The sequence below is a fragment of the Ictalurus furcatus genome, chromosome 12 (genome assembly GCF_023375685.1).
Source record: "Ictalurus furcatus strain D&B chromosome 12, Billie_1.0, whole genome shotgun sequence".
Classification (NCBI taxonomy): domain Eukaryota; kingdom Metazoa; phylum Chordata; class Actinopteri; order Siluriformes; family Ictaluridae; genus Ictalurus; species Ictalurus furcatus.
In genome coordinates this window covers 14,346,902-14,372,711 of record NC_071266.1, presented here as the reverse complement: position 1 = coordinate 14,372,711, position 25,810 = coordinate 14,346,902, and the positions used below count along the sequence as shown (strand labels likewise).

Sequence of the window (25,810 nt, the reverse complement as noted above, 5' to 3'; positions counted from 1 at the left end):
AAGCCACGCCCACTCATTTTATACATGCACTTAAAAAGAAATCTGAAGAGATTTTTGTGACGGCATTCATAAATAGACCATAGATGATAAAACTGTGCTTATAATAAATATGCACCAAAGTTTTAAAAAGTTGGTCTTAGTAACTGACTGTAAAGGTCAGTAAAGCATTGCAGAGTTTGTGCTTAGGCATGCTTTAGAAAGGTTCCTTAAACAGGTCCTGTTACATTCCAGAAGGCTTTTATCATTACAGTGGTCCTCTGAAGGCTTTTTCCAACATGTTCAGTGCATTTATTAAGACCGTTTTTCAAGGTCTCCATTCATAGCAGAGCAAGTGTAATTTGCCAGTTAATGGAAACGTGTTGCTATTTTGGCAGGGTTTTTTTTTTATGTAAACATGAATGGATGATCATACATAGGTACAGTGCTGTGAAGACGTATTTGCCCCATCCTGATTTCTTCTGTTTTGTGTATATCTCATACTAAATAGTTTTAAATCTTCAAACTAAATACAACATAAAACAAAGGCAACTTGTATAAACACACAATACAGTTTTTTTTATTATTGATGAAAAAAAAAAAAAAACGTAATACCTATCACCGATGTGAAAAACTGCTCAATTAAACTTAAAATCTGGTTGTGCCACCTTTAGCAGCAATAGCTGCAACCAAACACTCCAAATGGAGATCAGTCTTTTACAGCGCTGTGATGGAATTTTGGCCCACTCTTCTTTGCATAACTGCTTTAATTCAGGCGCACTGGAGGGTTTTCGAGCATGAGCTGCCTTTTAAAAGTCCTGCCACAGCATCTCAAATGGTTCAAGTCAGGACTCAAGTCAGGCCACTCCAAAACGTTAATTTTGCTTTTCTTGAACCATTCAGAGGTAGACTTACAATATTCCTGCAGTATGCTTTGGATCAATGACTATGTTTACATGGACAGCAGTAATCTAATTATTGAACTTACTCTGAGTAAGATAATAATGTGCTTAAGGTGTTTACATGAGTCGCTTCTAGAATACTCCCATCATGTTCCCGTTTTACATGTTATAGAACATAATTAGATTAACAGCCCGCGTCATTACGTCACCGCGCCAACACCATCCGATGTCCCTCCAGAATTTCACGTATCAACATACAGTTCGTCTTCGTTATGGTACCGTATACAGTTTTGGGTGTTTTTATTTAATTTTTTTTACGAACGCTTTAAGTGCAGTTAATTATTTGTCATGCTATACGTGCTAATAGACAACTGCTTGAAGCCGTGGGCTGTGTCCCAAACCACGTACTTACCGTCTATATAGTAGCCGAGATACATGTATTTTTCCCCACTACCGGCCTATAGTAGGCAAGTATGCGGTTTGGGACGCAGCCGAACTCTCTTCTTCTCCGTAAAATGTTGAGCACTGCCGTGTGTGATCATGTCCTGTTGCAAAATGCAGTGAAAACTCTCACACAACGTTGATAATGTGATTAAGGTGTTTACATGTCTGTAATAAACGTCCATAATGCGACTAAAACAGGGTACTCCATCTGTCTTAATTCGATTAGAGCTTAATTCAAGTATGACCTTAATTAGATTAAGGTAAGTAAAAATTGCTGTTTACATGGTAGTTTCTTAATCAAAGTATGGTCTTAATTGGGTTAAAAGTGGATTATTGTTGTCCATGTAAACACAGCTATTGTCTTGCTGCATAATCCAGTTACGCTTGAGATTCAACTTACAGACTGAAGACCGAACATTCTCCTTTAGGATTTTCTGGTAGAGAGCAGAATTCATGTTCCCCTCAATTATTGCAAGTTGCCCGGACCCTGAAGCAGCAAAGCATCCCCACTCCATCACACTTCCACCACCATGCTTGACCATATGTATGATGATCTTTTTGTGGATTTCGGTGTTTGGTTTATGCCAGATGTAACAGGACCCCTGTCTTCCAAATAGTTCCACTTTCAACTCATCAGTCCATAGAACATGTTTGATGATCATCAATGTGTGTTTTGGCAAAATTCACACAAGCCTTAATGTTGTTCTGGGTTAGCAGTGGTTTTCACCTCGCCACTCTTCCATGGATGCCATTTGTGCCCAGTGTCTTTCTGATAGTGGAGTCATAAACAGTGACCTTTATTGATGCAAGAGAGGTCTGTAGGTCCTTTGATGTTGTCCTTGGCTCTTTTGTGACTTCCTGGATGAGTTGTTGCCATGTTCTTTTTGGATGGTCAGCCACTTCTGGGAAGGTCCACTACTGTGGCTCTCACTGTTGTCCTTTGGAGCCTCAGAGCCTTTAAAATAGCTTTGTAAACCTTCCCAGACTGATGTATCACCTTCCTCATCATTTCTGGAATTTCCTTCAATTTTGGCATAGTGTGTTACTGGGTAAGATCTTTTAACCAACTTCATGCAGTTGAAAGGCCCAGTTGGTACTGGATGATTTGTTGATTTGCTTCAATAAATAACAATCATTTTAAAAATGTATTTTTTTTTATAACAATTTAGTATGTGATAAAACAAAAACAGAAGAAATCAGGAATAAAGAAGAAATACTTTTTCACAGCACTGTAGGTAGAGCAGCACAACAGGGTACAAAATCTGCAGCTACATTTGAATTTGAATTTTCAGGCTTTGGGATCTGCTTCATATGGTACTAGATCTATTAATGTCTGATTGGGAAAACAGAACAGAGGGGGAGAGGTGTATAAATGGAGAACTGGTGATAGTATCTAGGTATAAAATATCTGAGGTGCAAATCACCTACAGTTCCTGTGCTGTGATTGTTGGAAGTCCTCCAGGAGGTAACATAGTTTGCACCTGTTGGGAAGGAAGCCGGTTAATCCAAGGTATGACCTGGTCTTCAGGAGTAAGGGACTGTGTGGGATGTCCTTGGGTGCAAAGAGGGCTATAGTTATTGGCCATTTGTGGCAAAGCCATCATGGATTCGATGAGAAAGGCAAGGCTCCTCATTACTCGGCCCAGTTCAGCTACTTCCTGTCCAAGGGAGCTTACCTGCAATAGATAATCAGCAATCATGCAGGCATTTACACATTTATTCATGTTATCTCATACATCTAAAGCAATATTATCCTCAATGGTATTAACATATAAATATAAACAATAATGGGTAACATGCCACCATAGGGTCCACAAATGAGAAATATATTAATTCTTATTTGATTAATTGACTTGATTAAAGTTTCCCTGCAGTAAATTCAGTGGATTGGACATGATTTGGGAAAGAACTCATCTGTGAATATAAAGCTCCACAGCTGACATTATGTAAGAGCAAAAAACAAGGCATGAGGTCAAGGAAATTGTCCTCCTAAGCAGGACTGTGCTGAGGCATAGCTCTAGGGAAGGGCTCCAAAATGTGTCTGCAGCTTTGAAAATCCTGAAGAACAGAATGGATTCCAGCATTCTTACTGTAAATAAGAGAAGCTCTCTTCCTAGCAAAAATAAGCACATGGGGAAGAAAGGCTTTAATCAGGGAGGTGCCTAAGAACACAGTGGGTGCTTCTCGATACTCAAATTGATGCTTCCTTGTTTCCTTGCTCCTCCGTACTCCAGCCTGTGTCCCGGAAATCGATTGAAGTCAACCATCTTGAAGGACATATCAATTCTCTTTTTGCACCATGAGGAGGTGAGGAACGAGGAGTGAGGAAGCTTTCAGAGGAGCTAGTATGATGATACACAGGTGTATCCTATGCAGAAGTGTTTCTTGTCAAAAAACCTGAGGATATTACATTTGACTTCAATTCCTCTCTCCTCGCATCTCATCCTTGCATCCTTCCCTCACATCTCAAGGGGGTGGCGCTAAGACGCAAGGAAAGGAAGCAAGGAAAGGAAACGAGGATGCACAAATAAGAAATGAGAAGCATCCAATATCACTCTGATGCAACTCCAGAGATTCTATCTGGAGATTAGCAAACTCATTGACCTGAATGCAAATATTTTAAGGAAATAAAGCACATCTTATCACTTCAGCCTATTCCATCCTTACTGTGAATTAGGTTGGTGGTAGCATTATGATCTGGGTATATTTGTCAGTAGCAGGGACTAGGATGCTTGTTAAGATCAAATGATTGATGGACAGATTAAAGTACAGAGACATCCTTGAAAAAGAAATACTCAAGAGTGCTCAGAATCGCAAACTGGGGCAAATGTTCAAGTTCCAATACAGCACGGGCCAAAAGCACCCACTGAAAAAAAAAAGAAGTAGTGGCTTCAGAACAGTCTGGATTTAAACCTGACTGAACATTGTAGAGATGCAGAACGAAAATGGGAGTTGCAGATATGGGGTTAGGGTTAGGGAATATTGGGAGACTGAGATTTCAGAAGCACTTGAGTGAGCTAAAGAATTTGAAAATAAGTTGTTGTAGTACTTCCACAAGACAAACAAGCTTGCCTCAATGTAAAGTGATACAAGTTGTTTTACAGTACCTCTTGGTCAAGGTGGCCTAACTGTCCTCTGGTCTCTTCTGATTTTGCTGATAGCTCACCAGAGCTTACCTGCAGAATACCTGGAATAAATAGTGAATACAGACAAAAGCAAATATGATTTGGAGAAACAGTTACAAAGTTGTTAAAGTTGTAATCATTGTACCAATGATCATAAAGTTGATCATTGTACCAATGATCAATTCATTACATGTATACAGATATTAATTTCCCCTCACACTTATAAACACGGACCTGTTTTGCTGGTGGTTGTGCTGACTGAACTGTTCTGATGACCAGGAAAGAAAGAGAATGCTAAAGAGTTCTCGGTCTCTGTTCCTTCGCTAGCTTCTGTACCATCAACAATCCTAAACACAGATGCACACAAGATGTAAAAATCAGAGTTCACTACCAATAACTGTTTTACATCAGTGATGAACCAAGAACTGCTTTGCTACAAATTTGAGCAACAAAAACATTTAAAAGCAATTAATAGCTTGTGTCTGATTAATAGCGGGTATAACATAATGCCATTGTCTGTATCGGTTTATTGCTCAAAATATTCATATCTGTTTTCAAATTTGAATTTAAATTGGATGTTCCAGTTTTTATATACTATGTGTTTTTTTTTATTTTGTGGACCCAACCACTATGCCCTGGAAACACTGAAAAAAACGACAAATTATAACAACAAATAACAATCTGCAGAACATAACTTTATTGAACTACTGAACCAGACACCCTGTGGAAATCTTTTTTAACTATTTCAAAGACAATGCTGCTTTCTCAAATCAAGAAACTATTATTTACAGTTAACAACAATAACCATCTAATAATATTTTTATCAGATTCACTTTGGTTTTAGATTTGTTCCATTCCAGAAAGATCAGAAAACTTCACTGGACATGTTAACAGGATCTACTATAACGCTGGGACATATTCACAATGTTTCTGAGAGTTAAAATTGGGTCCTTTAAGTGCCATTTCATTATAATGCCTGTATGATTTGCTGAGAAGATTTTCTTGAACAGGAGAGAACTGTAATTTAAAATAATGTGCAATGAAGTGTTAGTTGATATGCTTAAAAATTATTTAAGTGATTATTTTTTGGGGGGAGCCCAGCAGGCATACTCTGCTATGTGCACAGTACATGATGTACATAAGCTATATTGAGCAACAGCTCAAAATAGTAAAGCATTTTTCTGTCGTTTGTACAAAAACATGATAGAAATGTGTTTTTATTTTGGAGCGCAGTCTTTTTTTAAGTTCCTTGAGTAGTAATGCCAGGTTCCACGTATAATTATATACTGAAATAGACTGCAAATCAGAAATGCACACCACTGTGAACTTCTTTTCCCCAAAAACACTGAGAAAAAGAAGAAACGTCCATCTACATTTTCCTATGTCTAAATATTTTGGGATAGTTTTAAACCTAAGTTGGGGTTTATGTAGTTAGGATGAGAATTTTGATGAAACCTGGCAGCCCTCCCCACAAGATACCATGAGCTGTCCTTTAAAGCTCTACATTAAAGTAAAAACCTTGCCCTCGAGCAAATTTTCTTTTCTGTCCACATCTATTGTGAAACTTTTAGCAAGTTTCTATTTTTAAAAAAAGTACTCTGCCTATTGTTTGCATCTGCATCGTATTCATTTAGGATACATCCTGTTCAATCCCAATATTGTATTTGTATTCTATTACATCCCAAATATACATGTACTGTACATACACATATGTAATAATGTAGTCATTACCAATTCCGGTCAATGCTCACTCTGTCTTCCAGTCTCTAATTAATTATGTATTGATGTATGGTAGAACAATTTATGACCTCCTATATCGCCAATATTTTGATTTATTTCCTGTCATTTTCTGAAAATAACACTCGCATCAGAAAGATGTAAAAGAGATATTATTTTCATTAAAGTCGAAAATTCTGAGTTCAACCAACAGAATATCTCAAGAGTTCATCTTGCCATGAACTCCACTCTCAAAGAATGGCACTACTGGCTGGAGGGAATCAATCATTCACCTCTTTTTGGTCTTACCTGAAAATAAAAACCTTAAATACATTAGGAATGCTAAGACCACTGGTTAATATTCTGAACACATTGTTTCTTATAAGATACCCAATTCATCTCACAAATACGGAAAACCTTTCTGCAGAAACCTGGTATCAATGTCAGCTTCACATCTAGTTATGACCTGCAATCGAATTGTGAGTATGAGTGAGTGAACCAAGAGCTAAGGAAAATTTTAATAATCTTCTCCCATGATAAACAGAAAAAAGGTTTGAATAAGACTAAGATACCTGACTTTCAAAATTCTATCATACATTCTTCTGCTGTTCTGACAACTTTTCAGTGTGTTTTAGATTCCCAATATTTCCTGAGGATCTTCAACCACTGACATACTTGCCATAATGTAATGGATTAGAAGGACCAAACAGGTCTAGGAAGTCACACATCAGTGATTTCACACACAGAGAAGGAAGAAATATCCAGCCAAGGTAGGGTGACTCCATTTCATCAGCCAGAGATTGCATCTGGCTCTGCTCATGAGATTTGAAGTTTTTAGAGCTAAATAAATTAATAACTTACACCATGTTACATAGGCCTGGTAAAATCAGTAGGGCTAATGATGTCATTTGCTCCAGAATACTTAAACTCCCAGAATACTCAGTCTAAAACCAGACCCACACTCACAGCTGTTTACAAATTAAAAAGTTGTTGTAAGTGTAGTCACCCAAAGATTTGTCAAACTCTGACACAAAGTGTGTTTCAACTGAGTAAAATGCTGTTTTTGTGATGAAATAATAAATAAATAAATAAAAATTCACCTAATTTGAAGTGAGCATTTAATTACATTGAATTGTGTGTGTGTGTGTGTGTGTGTGTGTGTGTGTGTGTGTGTACACATGTACCTGGGACTGAGATTAGAGGGGTCAGGTTTGGTGACTGCACTGTGTTGAATGCAAATTTCTTCTTCATGTTGATAAGAGTTTGTGGTTCCACTGTGTTGGCTCAAGCTTCCACTTCTCCTCCCCTCCACCTATGAGGCAAGGATCACTCAGTTATTCTACCATAACATTTTCTAAATAGGATTTTTACTTTCATGCCTCTTAAAAAGCACCTGAATCATCCTTCCTAAGTTTCTCAAATGCCCTCCCTTTTAATTTGTTAGATGCCAATTCATTGTATATTAAATAATTAATTGTTTATAATTGATGGTGGCACAGTGGCAAGCATTACCAAACTTGTCCATAAGTATGAATGAGTGTGCAAATGTGTGTGCACGATGCCCTGCAATGACTCATCCCAGGTGAATTTCTCCACCATGCACCCAGTGTTACCCAGTCTGGCTCCGGATCCACTGCAACCCTTACCATGATAAAGCAGTTACTGAAGATGAATGAAGGAAGATGTTTGTTTGTATAATATATAATTATTCTAGTTTGAGTGTCCTTTCCCTAAAGACTGTCCAATAACCCTATCCTGTTTCCAATCTAGCATTCTTATTTGAATTATGTCATGTTAAGTTATTTATCAGATATACTGTATTTTCCATCTTATTTATGACCAAGGATAAAGTGAAAGCATTCCAGAATGTCAAGGTTTTTCAGTGAGACTTTTGAAAACTGTTTTTAAGGTTTAGTTTATGTCTGAGAAAGGGAATTAACAGTCACCCATTCCACGCCTTCCTGTACTTATAACTATTTCATTACACTGTAAAAAAAAAATCATGGAGTAATTTGGTCATTTTCCCTATTAAATAATTGAAGAACCCTCACACTGTAATTGAAAGTGTGCCAGTTTCCCCCAAAGAAGTCAACCACTTTCAATGAGCCCTTGCCCGCTTCCTTTTCAGCCCTCACTCCATACCAGACTACGTTTCGCCACTGTCACTCTTCCCTCCACCATTATGGCTTCAGGCATAAGACAGGATGTGGAAAAGGCGCCTCATTTTCATGATGATCATCACTCTCTCATTCCCCCTCTCATTCTGCTGTATTGGTGCTCCTCTCAACTTGTTAGACAAATGAACCAAGAGATGGATCATCATTAAGGAAATGATCCCAGAGCCAAGGGCAAAGTAGTGCATTAAGTGACCGTAGACAGGAAGACATGCCTGTGTGTAAAATAACTTTACATAATCATCTGTCTGCTTCATCTTCCAAATCCGCCTGTAACTGCACACTGCACACAGAGTTGCTATGGATTATTATTTTACAGTAAACTAAAAAAGTCAGATCTTATTAGGGCTCATTCCTCTGCCCCTCTCTCAGACTCATTTTTTAAATTTAAATTTCATAGAATGGATCTGCCATTACAAATTATGTAATTTACTTAACAAGACAATATCAGTTACTGTGACCTCAGTCAAGTGGGTGAAAAAACACACTTCGCATTGAGGAAAAAAACAGAAGGAAAATATCAACAGCATTTGAAGGTCGGTGGTTCAAGCCCCAGCACTGTCAGGCTGCCACTGTTGGGCCCTTGAGCAAGGCCCTGAATCCTCTCTGCTCCAGGGGCGCTGTATCATGGCTGACCCTGCACTCTGACCCCAACTTCCTGACACGCTGGGATATGCGAAGAAAAGAATTTCTGTGCTTTAATGTATATGTGACCAATAAAGACTCGTTATCATTAGATAGATTGCTTTTGTATTTTTGTAATGTTTAAATTACTTTTCATAACTTTTATGATTTTTAAAAAAAATAACTTTTATGACTTTTATAAAACTATATAACAGACAGGTATGGAACATGAATGATCAAAAATGTTTCTGAACACTATAATTACTTTAAACAAGAGAACTAGGCTGTAATAACATGCACTATTTTACATGTAAAACATGTTGCACTCCATTCGTCTTGTATTCTAAAAACATTCGCATATGAATTATGTAAATTTGGACGATGGGCGCATCTCGTTAGCCATAACATTGTTAAATCAATCAGTGGGACACCTGCACTTGCTTCTTTTTACATTCACGTCTATGTCAGCTGCCGTGCGAGCAACGGGCTGCACTGCTCCGGCTCTCAGCCTATCACTGAACAGAGCAGACACAGAAAGAGGTGAGAGTGCAGCTGGAAAGCAAGACCTCGCGCTTGCAGGACAGTACTAGCCACATTTGGAAAGTTGCTAAGGTTAGTCCAAAAAGTCGCTAGATTTGTCGCTTGGTGTTTCTTTTTTTCTTTTTTTGCAAAAATAAGTCACTAAAGGGGTCTGAAAAGTCACTAAGTTGGCAACACTGGTCTGCACTGATAGCTAGATAAAAGTCAGGCTAAGCTCCACCTCTCCCCAGCATAAAGAAAATGCAGAGGGAGAGGGAATGCAGGGTTTTTCATTTATGCACATTTGATTTGAAAAGCAATAAAATGACCCAAACAATTTGTGCCCCCCTTCGGATCTCTCCAGGTTGAGAACCACTGATTTAGCTGGAGTAGGTGGGGTTCGGTGGGGTTCGGTGGGGTGGATATATAGCTTTACCTCTACCTGTAAGGTAACAGGTAATACATATGAAACTGAAGAAGAATAGTTATTGTATCCAAATGGAGGTGTGAGTGTGACCAAGGATATGGGCCCAGGACATAAAAGTTGCATGGCTTACATGGCTCTCCTGCCCCTCTCTGAGGTTGTAGGTGAGGTCTTGTGTGATATCCTGGACAAAGTGGTGGGAGTACTCAGGATACAGGTCCAGCACCTCATACAGTCCCCTCAGATTAATGCACTGCAAATCACAATATGTCAGTGCTTTCACGTCTGCACTTGTCTTTATCACCCAGTTTTCCACAGACAAGTTGGCCCCAATCAGGTCCCCTTTACCTGTATATGCACACATGTGTACAATAAAGTGATGGTCAGTTATGGCCATAGTGAGAGAATATATAATGGGGTTGAAGTTCATATATAAAACCATTATTTCAGAATCTACACACATACTAAACATCAGGAAATTGCTAATGTGCTTGAGGGGTGTATGTGTGTTTGATGATTTGTATCTCTCCATCATGTTCAGTGAAAAGCACATGCTAGTGGGGAGACAGTATCATGGCATTACCTCAGTGTCAGAGGTACCGTCCTCTGTCAGCAGGATGGTGAGAGAGATGAGTAGGGAGTGTATGTTTTTTCCTGTCAATGTCACAAGCCATGCATGCAAACACATACACACATGCATGCATACAAATGAAGCAACAGAGAATATGTTGGGGATTATCTCCTATGTGCCTGCAAAATGTGTGATGTGAGATCCAATCAGAGTGGACAGATCAGGGATTGGTTGCGGAGGCGGATGACTACTGGTTATTAAACCAAAAGGTGAATTAGGTGCAGTCATGTGGCATGAGTGTTGTGATCAGGTGAGGTGCAGTGGCTGTAGGCAGTGTATGTAAATGAATTAATCTTGGGAATTATAGTCTTGTGCGGTGTGTGGTGCAATGGCCACCATGGAGCCAGAGGGGGGCAACGATCTCCTCAAGGCCAGAAGGGGGAGCAACATTTACATTTTACATTTATTCATTTAGCAGACGCTTTTATCCAAAGCGACTTATAAATGAGAAAATACAAGCAAAGCGATATATCAAGCAGAGAACAATACAAGTAGTACTACCATACAAGATCCATTAATTGAGTTCCAGAAGAAGCAAAGTGCGCAGAATAGAGGTGTAAGTGCAATTTTTTTTTCTTTTTTCTTTTTTTTTTTTTTAGTTGGTTATGTGTTCACGGAAGATGGGTCTTTAGCCATTTTTTGAAGATGGTGAGAGATTCTGCGGTCCGGATTGAGGTTAGACGTTCATTCCACCACTGAGGAACAGTTAGTTTGAAGGTTCTGGAAAGGGACCTTGAGCCATGCTGAGTAGGAACTACTAAGCGTCGGTCGCTAATCGATCACAGATTGCGTGAAGGAATGTAAGCCTTCAGGAGAGAGTTGAGGTAGGAGGGTGCTGTTCCAGACAAGGTCTTGTAGGTGAGCATCAAGGCCTTGAATTTGATGCGGGCGGCTACAGGAAGCCGGTGGAGGGAGATGAAGAGGGGTGTGACATGGGTTCTCTTGGGCTGGTTGAAGACGAGGCCTGCTGCAGCATTCTGAATCAACAAACATCCTCCGCAAAGTAAGATTGGAGCGATGTCCTCTGTGGAGCAAGGAAGCAGAGTACGTCCTCAGCCAAGGAAGGAGGTAGAGTGATGTCCGAAGCAGAGCCTAGTGGCATAGTGACATTTGAAGTGGTGCAGGTAGATGGATTGACACCCCTGGCAAGGTCATGAGCTGTAATGGCATCCTCTGCAGTGCAGAGGGGTAGAGGGACATCCTCATCCAAGGCAGGGTGACATCCTCAGTGGGGCAGGGAGGGTGGGAGACGTGCCAGCCTGGTCAGGCACCCCTTCCTCAAAAAATTCCTAAGGGGTAGTTTTGAGTCATTCCAGCATGGCGCTGATCTAATCTCACTTCCCCTGTTCCTCCTACATCAGGCAGTTGTTCTCCATGAATTCCTGTTGGCTCATGAAAAACTTTCTGCATCCATTTATAGGTCTAGCTTTCTGTCAGGGTTTGGTTGCAGAGGCAGACGCAAGTGCAGATGTAGTTTATTTACAGTGAACGCACTAAACACAAAGACCATGAAACAATAACAAGGATTAGTGAGGTAAGGTAACAGCTAGAACATGAGTAGGAGACAGTGACACAGAAAAGCTAGACAATGAGTGCGTGAATCAGGTGCAAACAGTCACGTGACATGAGTGTCGTGATCAGGTGAGGTGCAGAGGCATGGTCATGTTAACACTCAACTAACTCACACACATCTGAACACAATCAACTCTCACAGTATATAAGGACTCAAGTTTCACACTCACATTGCGAAGTAATCTTTCGCCTGTTTGTGGATTATGGCTTTGCTTCACAATTTGGATTCGTCTGCTTGTGTGTCTCATAATAAACTCTCACTGAAATTGCATCCGTTGCCACCTAGCTTATATGACAATGGGTGTGATGGTCAGATGTTCACATATTTTTGTCTACATGTGTACAGTGTGTTTATATATTCTACACATACACACACATACTGTACGTACACGTTCAGGGGCACATTATCATATGTAAATATCCATGAGTAACTAACCGAGAATAGCAAGCACCATTCCATCCTTGAGCACCTCCATGGAGCCAGAGCAGACAAAGAAGAGGGCCTGCAGTGCATCTCCTTGCCGCAAGAGGTATTCTCCAGGTGCGCAAAATGTTGTCTTTATGTGCAGCGACAGAGAGCGCAGACAACCATGACTTAGAGATGAGAACACAGCCCGCTCCAGAATTTCCTTGTTCAGGTGCATTGCAATGTCCGAGCGCAACTCATCAGGGAAGTCTTTCAGGAGCTACACCAAGAGAAATGACACATACACTGAAGTAACCACAATGAAAGGACCAATTAAGCAATCACAATAAATAACACCAATGACTTTATAATTTACTGTGTACCAAGAGCACTCCAATAGCACAATGTTAGCTGCCATATGAGGTTGTGTCAATTTTTATTTATTTTTTTTACATGGAACTTGTAAACTACACAGAGTCAGTTCTTTTATGAATATGTACAGATGTTACCGACAGGGGCTCTGACCATTACCTGCAGTTTGAATTCACTTTGCATTTTATGTAGCAACAGTAAGTAACATCCATATGCTGTGCTTTCCTAACAAAGAGTCAAAGATTATAGCACTGATGCTTCACTCTTCTCTTCTGCTACTTTTTCAAACATCCATTCATCACTCATCCTTCCAGCCGACTGTTATCTGTCACTCCCTGATCTGCTCTGCACACTCAGGCCCTCACTTTCACACTGTCACACTACTCCTTCACTCTCTCACTTCCCTACTGTCGGGGTACCATCTATTATTCATAACTCTGTGATTTAGTTAGGTGTTTATATTCCATCTTATTTTTCCTCATTGCCATTGCTTCTGGTATAGAGTGTCTGGGTTCAAAGGCAGACTGCAGAAACCCTCACACTTCATTTCATGGGCACATTTTCCCACTCACTCAACTGCCTATAAAAATCTTTCTAGCCAGTTCCAGTTACTAATACCAATATATAACTGGTTTCAATATTTTCGGCCAACTGTACCATAAATGGGGTCATTTCTTAGTATAGTGCAGAATCATGAATATCGAATATTCAAGATATTGACCATTTCCTTTCATTGTTTTAATTTGTATTATGAATAATTATTATTATTATTTATTTTTAACAAAATTCTAACAAAAAAAAATTCCCAGCTTTATAATGTGGTCTCAGATTTTTGGACCCCACTGTATGTATACTACCCCGACAATTTCAGAAGTGTTTAAAGCCAGAGACTGAAATAGCCATTTCAAAACATTGATTCTGTGTTGCTTAGGATGTATGTTTCTTAATCTTCATAAGAGCCCCAGGATCACTAGCCAGGAACAGCTCCAAAGCATCAACGTATCCACTTCTGTGTTTCAGAGGGTTTTCAGGTCTCCTTTTTCCTCACCAAACACAATGTTTTCTTAACCAAAAACATTTGATTTTGGTCTGATGTGACCACAATACCTCTGGTCGTTGACAATTTTTTTTTACTCTTACTTAACATTTACAAGAAAAAAAATCTCACACTTTTTACTCCTTGTATTTTTAGTTAGAAATTCAAAGTGATCATTACAAATCTCTAAGGTCCCTTCTTCTTTCCTCCTGCTGGTGACTATATGCTATGTATGAAGCTAATGGGCTCAGTTTAACATTCAACCATTTCAGTTAAAGCATCTAATCATGTTCATCAATCAAGAAACGATTCTTCATTTGTTGTGACGTTCTCATGCTACACAGTGTGGTTAGTGCTGACCATTTGCATTTGAGGCTGAATTTGAGGATGAGTGCCCCTGGCCCTACCTAAGTAAAATGTTTCAATACACTGGAGTAAGCAAAGACTCGTATAAAACCAGGCGTCTCCTTTACCTCCATAGAAGGCATGAACATCTCATTTCAAAACACGTTGAGGTAAGTTTTGCTAATTTGCTAACATTAAATGTCTATATTTAGATAAGTTAACTTATTTTCTTTGCTAATGCCAGGTTAGACTAGCATCGATTGCAGTAACTAGCATAATTGGTTAGGCAACAAGTCAAATTCTAGCTAATGGTAAATATGGCAATATTACAGGTATAACTTTAATGGTAAAATGGTGGTTCCTTTAAAACAAAAATCATCCTAACAGTTTTAGACACTAACATTAACTTAATCTCATCAGATAAAATGTACTTTTTACTCTTTAATAATTGAGTACATTTAAAAGTACCTTTTAAATTTCACCCGAGTACATTTTTGGCTAGATACTTCCACTTTTATCTGAGTAATATTTTGACATATTATCTTATATTTTCACTGAAGTATAATTTCTCAGTACTTTGTCCACCCATGTGCGTATGACCACTGTTGGGTAAATTACTCAAAAAAAAGTAATCCACTACAGATTACTAATTACTACTTTAAAATTTCAATTTGATTACTGATTACTGCATGTAAAAAGGAATCAGATTGCTAATTACTTTATTTTCAAAACCTATCAAACCTACAAACATACACTACAAAAGAGTTGGATTTATCATAAAACTTGCCTTAGGTATTGTCACTGTTTGTAGAACTACCAGCCCGATAACATAAAACTTTTCTAACCAGGCTAGTTTGTTGTCACTAGGCAAGGGGAGGCACTAGTTTAGCTGCTACAGTGCCATGCAAAGTACATTATCGTTCCTTATGCTCTGCTCATATCATATTCACGTAAACTGGAACTGACATTTACACACCTTGTTTTCCTGCTCAGCATGAGAGGATGTTAGTGTTTCAGTTTCAACCCCTTGTTTAAAAAAAAAACAAAAAAACAAGTAAGTAACAAGTATTTTCCTGTAAACCCTGTCTGACTGGTAAATGGTCTGCACTTATATGACGCCTTATAACCTTAGCGGTTCTACAAAGCACTTTACACTGTGTCTCATTCACCCATACTCAAACACCAATGGCTGCAGAACTTCCATGCAAGCCTAGCCTGCCATCAGGAGCAACTTGGGATTCAATCTCTTGTCCAAGGACACTTTGGGATGTGGAGTCACGTGGGCCAAGAATTGAACCGCCAACTGTACAATTAGTCTCACCTCTGTTCACTGAAGTTGAAGTTATAAAATTATAACACTGCCGTCTTCTTTTACCGATGTTCCGTTAAGTAGTGACAAACCGCTATTTGGGGCTAAAGAAAAAATCTTCGGGGCTACAGCCCCCAATGCCCAGGCCAGGTTACGCCCCTGGCAGCCACGCAAAATGTGATTTATTTTAAAAATGTATTTTACTTAATATTGTTTTCTTAACAATAAATTTCTACTGCAAGTAACGTAATTTTATTGACATCAGTAACTGTAATCAAATTACATAAATTTAAAATGTAATGCTTAACTTTACTGCGTTATCAGAAAAAGTAATTAGATCACAGTAACGCTAGTTATTTTGTAACGCATTATACCCAACTCTGCATATGACAAGGTTTAGTTTTATTTTTGACTCTGCTGTGATTCTCTCAAATGTATCTCAGCTATCAAGAACAAAGCACAAGCCTTACGTGTGATGTAACTTGGAAATCACTCTCAAAACACACACAATACACTGACAGTGGTACCTCATTTGAATCGATGCCATTGTTGACAGACCAGGTAGTCTGGAAGTACTCTAGCATACGCTGCTTGAGGCTCTGTGGCAGGTGATGCACTCTTATGAAGTCCTTCAGGTCTTTAGTACGTGTATGGTACGAGGACCAGCGTGAGTACATGCGCTGAATGATGGCGGTCACATTACCAAACACTAGAGCATGCATGAGTGCTAAAATGGAGAGAATCACACACACACACACACACACACACACATAATTTGTTAGGAACTCCTGTACATTCATGCAGTTATCTAAATCAGCCAATCATGTGGCAGCAGGTCAGTGCATACAATCATGCAGATACAGGTCAAGAGCTTCAGTTAATTTTCATGTCAAACATCAGAATAAAGAAAAAGTGTGATCTCTGTGACTTTGAGCGTGGCATGGTTGTTGGTGCCAGATGTGCTGGTTTGAGTACTTCAGAAACTGCTGATCTCCTGGGATTTTTACACACAACAGCCTCTAGAGTTTACACAGAATGGTGCAAAAAAACAAAGCATACACATATGCACACATCCCCACCTCCAATAAGCATAGTGCAGATAGAGAAGATCTTTTCAGCATCAGTATTAGCGGAGACATTGCCGAAGCCCACACTGGTCAGACTGCTGAAAGTGAAGTAAAGTGAAGCGATGTAGATACTGCGCAATGATGGACCGCTGTTAGCTGAGCCATTCACTGTGGTATAAGGGAGCTCCAAACGCTTTCCCAGCTCATGCAGCCAACCTATGAGAGTTTGCAATGACACACAAGTGTCAGTGTAATAACAAGGAGGAAAAACAAGGCTGATGTTAAAGTTTTTCATGTTTCTCTGACACACCAGTTCAAAATCTCACTGTAGACCTTCACTTATCTAGACATGTACTGTATCTACTGTACATTATTGTTACTCAAATCTTGTATAGCTTCCTGCATTAAACTGTGGGAATTGTAGGATGGTACTCCATCTAAAACATCTAGGTACACTGCCAAACCTGGTTCCCTGGAGGACATGAAGTTGTCAGATGTGTAAGACCTTGATCAGGGCAGAAATGTTGAAGTTTCTTAAAGACAGATTGACCACTTCTTGTTCACTGAACTTGACTCTATGACTGCCCTAAGAAGACCAGACCAGAAATGTTCATTATTCTTCATTGAATGACCAAAAAAAATGGCTTGGTGGTGTGAATTACCACTGCCAACCTTTGAGGAAACAGGGCTAATTACCCAGCCAGCCATTTTTATTTTAGCTGTGTTCACATTTAGGAACAGCTCACTGCAGAACCACAATGCATCCCCAAAACTAACTTAATGCCAAAACATTACTTGCAAGACATGACTGTGGTAATGTTAAAATCACATGAATGAGCACCAGAAATGTCAAATACAGCAAGTACCAGCTTAGGAACTATTCAAATGCACACTCTCATTGAGTTAAATATGGTTCCTCAGACTCTAAAGGCAACCAATTAAGTCCGATCCACCTGTAATTGCAAAATTCCCTAATGTACACATCTGGAGTCTGCAATTCCAAAGAAGGGATAATGCTGTCTAAACCAACTGCCTCCATAAGCTAATGCAAATAACACTGTCTTTTTTTGTTGGGCCCAGAAACTCTCAGGAACCCAATTCAACACAAATGGATTCCTACTGGATGTTGGTGCAGCATGAACTCAAACAGACCTTCTGCTGGGTCAGTTTGTCATTCATTATGAATGCATAAATGCCATCTGAATGAGAGCAGACCTGAACATATCTCGAATAAAAGTCCATTAATTGACATCCACAAACACCCTCCTGGAGTCTCTGAGTCACTAAACTTAATTTCTTTCTTTAATGCTTGAATATGAAAATTATTGTTTCTCAACTACTGTAACGTGAATTATTTTCAGACTGTAGACAGTGTTAACATGCAATTCTTGCTTATAACTTTACTTGCAACTTTTAGTTAGCTACAGTACAAGTTAGGGGTGTTCTGACCCATGATTGTATAACATCAATTGGATTGTCTTTCCTTAATAAATAGATCAAGTTCCACAGTAGTGTGCTCATGTCTTTACTCCTTTACTTTAAATTAGCACTGTTGACAAAACATGTACACAATATTCTCCTTTATTTTAGTGAATTAAAATGCATGCCACTTTACTGCTGCACTAATGCTTCACAGCCATTGTAATTTCAAGGCACTAGCTCCATCCATCCATCCATCCATTTTCTACACTGCTTATCCTACAGGGTCACAAGGAACCTGGAGCCTATGCAAACTCTGCGCGTGCACACAGGGTAGGGGCGGGAATTGACCTCCCAACCCTGGAGGTGTTAGGTGACGTGCTAACCGCCATAAATATATTATATATATGAGAGAGACACAATGGGAAGAATACAAGTTGGCGGAGGAAGTGTGATGCTTTGGGCAATGTTCTGCTGGGAAACTTTGGGTCCTGGCATTCATGTGGATGTTACTTTGACACATACCACCTACCTAAACATTGTTGCAGACCAAGTACACCCCTTCATGGCAACAGTATTGCCTAGTGGCAGTGGACTCTTTCAGCAGGATTATGCACCCTGCCACACTGCAAAAATTGTTCAGGAATAGTTTGAGGTACATGACAGAGTTCAAGGTGTTGACTTGGCCTCCAAATTCCCCAGATCTCAATCCGATCAATCATCAGTGGGATGTGCTGGACAAACAAGTCTGATACAGTCGTAACTTACAGGACATAAAGGATCTGCTGCTAACCTCTTGCTGCAAGATACTACAGCACACCTTCAGAAGTCTTGTTGAGTCCATGCCTCAAAAGGTTAGAGCTGTTTTGGTGGCACAATGGGGACCGACCCAATATTAATGTGTTCCAAAAAAATTCAGATAGCCTTTAAGACTGCCTTTGACAAAAGAAGAATGTATTGAAATGATTCTGATGGCTGGATAGGGAAGCTGTTGCAAGGTTACGATGGACTTTAACAGGAAACATGGCAAGCACATCACACACATGACACTTTTGCCAAACTTAACAAATTCAAAAAGACTGGAAGTGTTCCAAACCAATCAAGAAGAGGATGCCCAAAAACATCCACTGACGATGACACAACCGACGTGTTGCTGGCAAATATAGTACCCCATGTATGGAGAATTTTGGGACACCCTGTATATAAATATTACATTATATGGATAATGTATTTATATTTGTTTACACCCTTCTGATCCAAGGATGGTTTCATGACACTTAATGCTGTATCTATGTACCATAACTTTTTGCTGTTTCAGCATATAAACTGTAACCACAAATGTCAAAGGCAGAAGATTTATATGTAAGAAATTGTAAAAACAATAGTGTATCTCAAACAATTATGTATCTCAAAAAGTGAATGAGATACATAAGCTACTTTTGGTAGACACAGATGCTGCTATCACCATTTATTTCTATTTGCACAGAATCCCATAGAATTACAAATATCTTGAGGAGCTACAGAGCAGGTTCTATGCAGAGCTGGACAAACATACAGCAGGACTAATAGACATCTACCGGCAGACAGGTGCATGGACCAGCAAAACAACAGAAACTGTCATGTTCACCATGGACAATACACCCCTCCCCCATGTTGTCTGCTCCATTTCCTTCCTTGTTTGTGCATACCTGTTTTGAGTTCCCTTAATGAGTTACGCTATTTAAGTTCTGTGTTTTCCCTCCTTAGTTGTCAAGCATTATGTTGCTTTGTTACTGTTATGTCGTATATGCACTGTGAGTAGCTTTTGTTTTCATGTTGATTTTGCCTTGCCTTGGCTTAGTCCTTTTTGTAGTCCTTTACTTGTTCTATATTTTTTAAAAATTCTTTTCCAGTCTTTGCTTGTTTATTAGTTGTTTAATTATTAAAGACACAGCACTTGCATACAACTCCTAGATTTTGTGACAGAGCCCTTGAGGAGCATCTTTAGCACCTCACATTTATATTAATTCCCTGCCCCATCTCTCCTCTCCTCCTCTCTCTCTCTCTCTCTCTCTCTCTCTCTCTCTCTCTCTCTCACCCTCTTCTCCTGTCCCAACATCCCTCTCTCTGTCCCATTTTTATCTTCTCTCTTATGGGAGGAAAACATGCGAAAAATGACTCTGAACCTAATCAATGTGCAGCACAATAAAATTTGCCATGAGATAGCGATTATGTTTACATGCACATCAGTATTCTGATATTAATCAGAATTTGGCAATATTCTATTTAGTATCGTTTAAATGCCCCAAACCGACTGCCTGATTCAGATTAAGACAATATTCTAATTCCCCAAATTCTGATTCCCACCCCTGGAATATGCCTGTTTTAATTGGAAATTTGTTGCATGTAAACACCTTATTCAGAAAATCCACTGAAGTGAGATATATGTGCATACTCGGTCCACAAAGAATTGTGGGTACCAACAGATGCTTAGCTGTAGGCTAGATATTTAGGAATGTGTATACAGGACCATGTATAGAGGAATATTCAATGCTTGTACACTTATAAACATTGTATTTGGAATATGGCTACAACCCGAATAGAGACCTTTAATGGAATTTGATGTGCATGTAAATATGGTCCATGAAACATCAGGCTTTAAGCACATCAACTAAAAAAGAATTTATTGTAAGCAGGTGAACACAATAATGACACACTAGAGAGACACCAATAACAGTAAAGAGGCGGATACAAGACAAATCAAAACAAATGGACATGGACCATGATCAAAACAACAACAACAAAAAAAATATGAAAGTGTTTCAGGAAGCTGACTCTAGAAAGGCTACTACAGTATCACCCAATTTATTTTTTCCACAAAGTTAGAAGCACACAACTGTATAGGATGTCTTTGTATGCTGTAGCATTACAATTTCCCTTCACTGGAACTCAGAGGCCCAAAACCTGTTCCAGCATGACAATGCCCCTGTGCACAAAGTGAGCTCCATGAAGACATGGTGTGTTAAGTTTAGAAGAAGGTGGAAGGACTCGAATATCCTGCCCAGAGCCCTGACCCTCAACTCCAGTGACCACCTTTGGGATGAACAGGAACTGGAGGCTCCTCACCCAACACCAGTGCCTGACCTCACTAATGGTCTTGTGGCTGAATGAACATGAATCCCCACAAACACGCTCCAAAATCTAGTGGAAAGCCTTCCCAGATGAGTGGAGCTTATTATGACATCAAAACATGGACTAAATCTGGATGGAGTGCAACTTCGGTACACCATGTTTCACAGAGCGTGCTTCGTACATTTTGTGTCATGCTGGAATAGGATTGGGCCTCTTAGTGAAGTGAAATTGTAATGCTATAGCATACAAAGACATTTGTGACACTTGTGTGCTTCCAACTTTGTGGTCACAGTTTGAGGAAGAGCCACATATGGGTGTGATGGTCAGTATCCACATATTTTGGCCCATATAGTGTACTTCAGATAAACACTTACATTTACACTAGTCAATTTGCATGGCACTGCCATTTTGTTGCATCAACCGTCACACCCTTCTGCTATGCATGGTACATAGGGCCATACTCCTGACTAGATTAGAACATCATGGGGAAGCTCGATTCAGGGTGGGGCACTAGACACCCAGTGTGTTAGACATTATCCTGCCTTTTCAGTTATGTAAACAGGTATGACTGCAGCTATGTTGCTTGCTGGCATGCTTGGGCTGTTAACCCCCTCAAGTGCAGTTTTGAGTCTCAGCAAGTGAAAATATTTTTTAAATATGAATATATATATATTTTTTAAAAGCATTGATCAAACTCAGGTCTTTTATGTTGAAAACTTGCTTTTTAATTTCAGTGAAAAACCTTAACAGAAATTTATATAGTGTTAACATAGTTAGAAAACATTATTAAATTGTAATACCAGTATAGCATTTTTTTTTCTGTCAGAGTACAGCAGTGGTGTTTTAACACAGTTTCTCTTTGTCAGCTTTGTCAAAAAAATTTCCAGACAATAGTTGCTATAGTAACTACTGTCCAGAATGAACATGAGTTCAGTGGTGGCACAAGGAGAAGCAAAGGGATCTCTATCAGTTCTGATCAGAAAGCCCTTTCCTAGAAGGAGTCCCTCAATGCTAACCACATAACTTCAGGTTGGGCCTAATCACAGCTGTGAGAGAGGGAAGAGTTGGGCTGCTGCAATAAATCAGTGAGGAATTTCCACTGATTACCTCCTCTGTCAGGCATCTCTTGGGCCTAATCTGTTGTCATTTTCATATCCCTTCCTTTCATCTCCTCATGTCATCCATCCCCCATGCACCTCCACACTTGTAGTATAATTATCCTGTAATCTGTTTGTCACTCACTCTCTTGTTTTCACCTTGCTGTTTTCTCTCTTTATTATACAATATTGATTGAATGAACTCACTGGGAGGTCTCTTAATTATAAGTGACAAACCTATTCAGTGAGCATAATGAGAATAGTTATTCAGAACTGATCAGCTCAATTAGACAGGTGTAATTCCATCAAGGGAGGTTTTCATGCCACTCTGAATTTATTGTTGTGTCACTCCACAAAATTCTCCATGATTCTTATCAGGTGATCTGAAAGTCATTTCCATTCCTGAGCCTTTTGCACTGTACAATGAATACTATTCAATATGCAACATGAAATTTATACAGAGAATGAAAAACTTCCTGAGATGGAATTAGGTAGAAGAAAAGAAGCACAACTGAGAAGTTACAAGCTTACATGAGTAAAGTTTACAGAAGAAATTATAGTAGGAAAAGTTTATAGTAAGAAAAGTGGAAATATTTATGTGCTGGTTATAAGGATTCTGGTTTTAATATTCCAATATACTAGACATCCAAAATATACTATATAAGATATGAGTTTTTAAGACTCTGACATATGAGCCTCTTACAGGTGTGCGCATAAGTCTGGGAATGTGCGTATGTGCAGATAACTCTCTCACCTATATCCCAAGTGGTGTGCACATTGCTGTCCATCTCCTTCTTTCCAATGATATACCAGATGCAGGCCATCCAGTGGGCCAGCAGGGCAAACATGGACATGAGCAGGGTGAGCACCACTGTGCTGTGCTGAGAGTAGCGGTCCATTTTTTGCAACAGACGCAGCAGGCGCAGCAAACGTACTGTCTTTAACAAGTGCACAACTGAGACCTGCCACACAAAGGTAGGCCATTATTATCATAACCTAACATAATGAGCTGTAAGTGGGTAAAGAAAGTAACCACAGTTAGTAATGGGGATGTTTTTTCTAAATCTTAAATATATAACCAATCAGTGAATAATAAGTGGGTACATTCCTCTCTGAAAGTATTAGAACAGCAAGATTGGTTCTACTGGTTTCACTATACATTGTCGACATTTGGTTTTGAGATCAAAAGAGGAATATGAGACAGTGGATCAAAATTTCAGCTTTCCTCATATTTACTCATATTGTGTGTTAAACAACTTGAAACATGACACCTTTGGTGGCAGACCACCCAATTTTTAGGTAAGCAAAAGTATAGTAAAAGATAGTCTTAATATGAATTAAGGAAAATAACACTTAATATTTGTTTGCATATCACTTGCTTGCAATAACTGCATCAAGCTTGTGACTCATTAACATCGCCAAACTGCTGCTTTTCCCCCCCAGATTTTTACTGCAGCTTCTTCCAGTTTTTGTTTGTTTTGGGGGGGGGGGGGGGGGGGGTTCTCCTTTCAGTCTCTTCTTCAAGAGGTAAAATTCTGCTCAAGTGAGTTAAGCACTGGTGATTGAGGCCCCGTTTACACGAGTGCATTTTAGTTTTAAAACGCATAACTTTTGCTACAGTTACGCCTGTCATCTACACTACTCCGGTGTTTTCAAACCTCGAAAATGGAGACTTCTACAAACACCGAACACCCTGTTTTAGTTTGAAAACTCCGGGCTCACGTTTCAGTGTAAACAGAAAAAAATTAATACTTTTGAAAATGAAGGCGTGGCTTCACCCACATTCGCTATCTGATTGGGTCTTTTGGATCAGGTATCCTTCCCTTATCCTACCATATTTACCATTACACTACCATGACCGTATAAACAATAACACTGAGAATGAACCGCAAGCTTTGCTGGCTTTGTTGTCATTCTTAGCAGCCAATGTTCAGTTAAATTCTGTATTTTATAATACTGCAGTTGCCTACATGAGTAAGAGGCAAGCTATGATTAGAGCAATCGGCAACAGATCTCATGGAATGCCGGCTTGGACTAGCAACCACCTTCCTGCTTACACTTGTATGCGCTTACCCAATGTGAATGAATGGTCATGTGACATGTGTTTTCGGTCATGTAGTGTGGACGAGGATCGTTTTCATTTTAAAACGCAGTTTACTAGTGTAAACAGAGCCTCAGTTGGCCAGTCTAAAACCATCCACTTTTCCCTCTGATGAAATCCTTTGTTGTGCATCCCAAGTTGTTGTATTGGCTATGACCAATGCTTGTGCAATGGCTCTGATTGTCTCACTTGTCTCAGCTTCAAAATAGCTTGCTCTTCTCCCATAGACAGCTCTCCTTTTTAACAAATGCAGTCTTCACAGATGAAATCTAGGACTCAAACCAAAAGTAGTTATTCAGAACAATTAATTATTTAAACAATCAGTTTAACAATGCATATCTAGGAAGCAAGAAATACCCATCTGTCACATTACAATATTTTTGATCACATGAAAAAACAGGTGAGTTCAAACAAAAGGTGCCATGTTCTAAGTTGATTAACACATATAGATGTAAATATGAGGAAATGAAAGATGAAATTCTGAGCCATCATCTCATTCATCTTTTGATCTCAAACCGAAATGTCTTCAATGTGTAGCGAAAACAACAGAATTGGCCTTACTCTTCCAAGCAAGTGAGTACACAAAAACACAGACACAATCTGAATGCATAATGCAATCTACTTAAATTGCTAAACATTTAAAAAATTATTTTGAGCTCAAGTACAATTTGACAGTACAATCACACACACACACACACACACACACACATACACACACACATACACACACACACACACACACACACACACCCATTTGGAATTAGTCATGGCTGCAATCAAGACAATATGTACAGTATGATACATATATGCAGTCATATCAGCTATGCCACACTATGAAAGTCAACACTAACCACACAGTCTAACACATGCTGTCTCTCAGCTTGTTACCCTGGTGCCTCAGGCAGAGTCTGTAAATAATACCCATAATATTGTCCATTATTATAATCACCAGTCCCTTTCCACACAAGGCAGGAATTCTCATACTTCACAGCCGACATAATGAGCCACAGCACAACAGACTATCATTCTTCATATTATAATCAAATATTAACAAGAGGGTCAATTAATAGGAGGCTCTCAGTGGCTTTTGCTCTAAGAACATTACTGCTTTTAAAGACTAATACGTTCAGTCAAATCACCCAGTTCAATACTAAAAAAAAACCTCTATATATACATACGCACACACACACATTGCTAATCTATACAGTTGCAATCAAAATTATTCAACCCCCATTGCATATCAGGGTTATTGTCAAAATTGACAGACTTTCAGCTGTTTGCAATGAACAAATTAAACAAAAGCAATTAAAATAGTTCAACACAATGAATGCTTCAAGTGGTTCCCCAAATTCAACTGAAAATGTAACGTATAATGACTTCTCCAGTTTCAAAATTATTCAACCCCCTGGATAGAATCCCTCACAACACCACAAACATGCA

At 39.2% G+C, this 25,810-nt stretch overlaps 1 protein-coding gene across 1 annotated transcript in view; it reads right to left on the bottom strand.

Annotated features, from left to right (window-relative positions):
• Positions 1–2,671: 2,671 nt before the first annotated feature.
• kcnh8 (potassium voltage-gated channel, subfamily H (eag-related), member 8) overlaps positions 2,672–25,810 on the bottom strand; it is a 44,871-nt gene continuing 21,732 nt past the window's right edge. The window contains exons 7-17 of the mRNA XM_053638118.1: positions 23,024–23,231; positions 16,655–16,858; positions 16,103–16,302; positions 12,544–12,793; positions 10,038–10,252; positions 9,816–9,922; positions 9,413–9,476; positions 7,348–7,475; positions 4,682–4,794; positions 4,430–4,593; positions 2,672–2,998 (exon numbers count right to left, since the gene is read on the bottom strand). Of these exons, the coding sequence (XP_053494093.1) occupies positions 2,747–2,998; positions 4,430–4,593; positions 4,682–4,794; positions 7,348–7,475; positions 9,413–9,476; positions 9,816–9,922; positions 10,038–10,252; positions 12,544–12,793; positions 16,103–16,302; positions 16,655–16,858; positions 23,024–23,231 (1,905 nt within the window). The 3' untranslated portion in view covers positions 2,672–2,746. The remainder of the gene's footprint in view (positions 2,999–4,429; positions 4,594–4,681; positions 4,795–7,347; positions 7,476–9,412; positions 9,477–9,815; positions 9,923–10,037; positions 10,253–12,543; positions 12,794–16,102; positions 16,303–16,654; positions 16,859–23,023; positions 23,232–25,810) is intronic.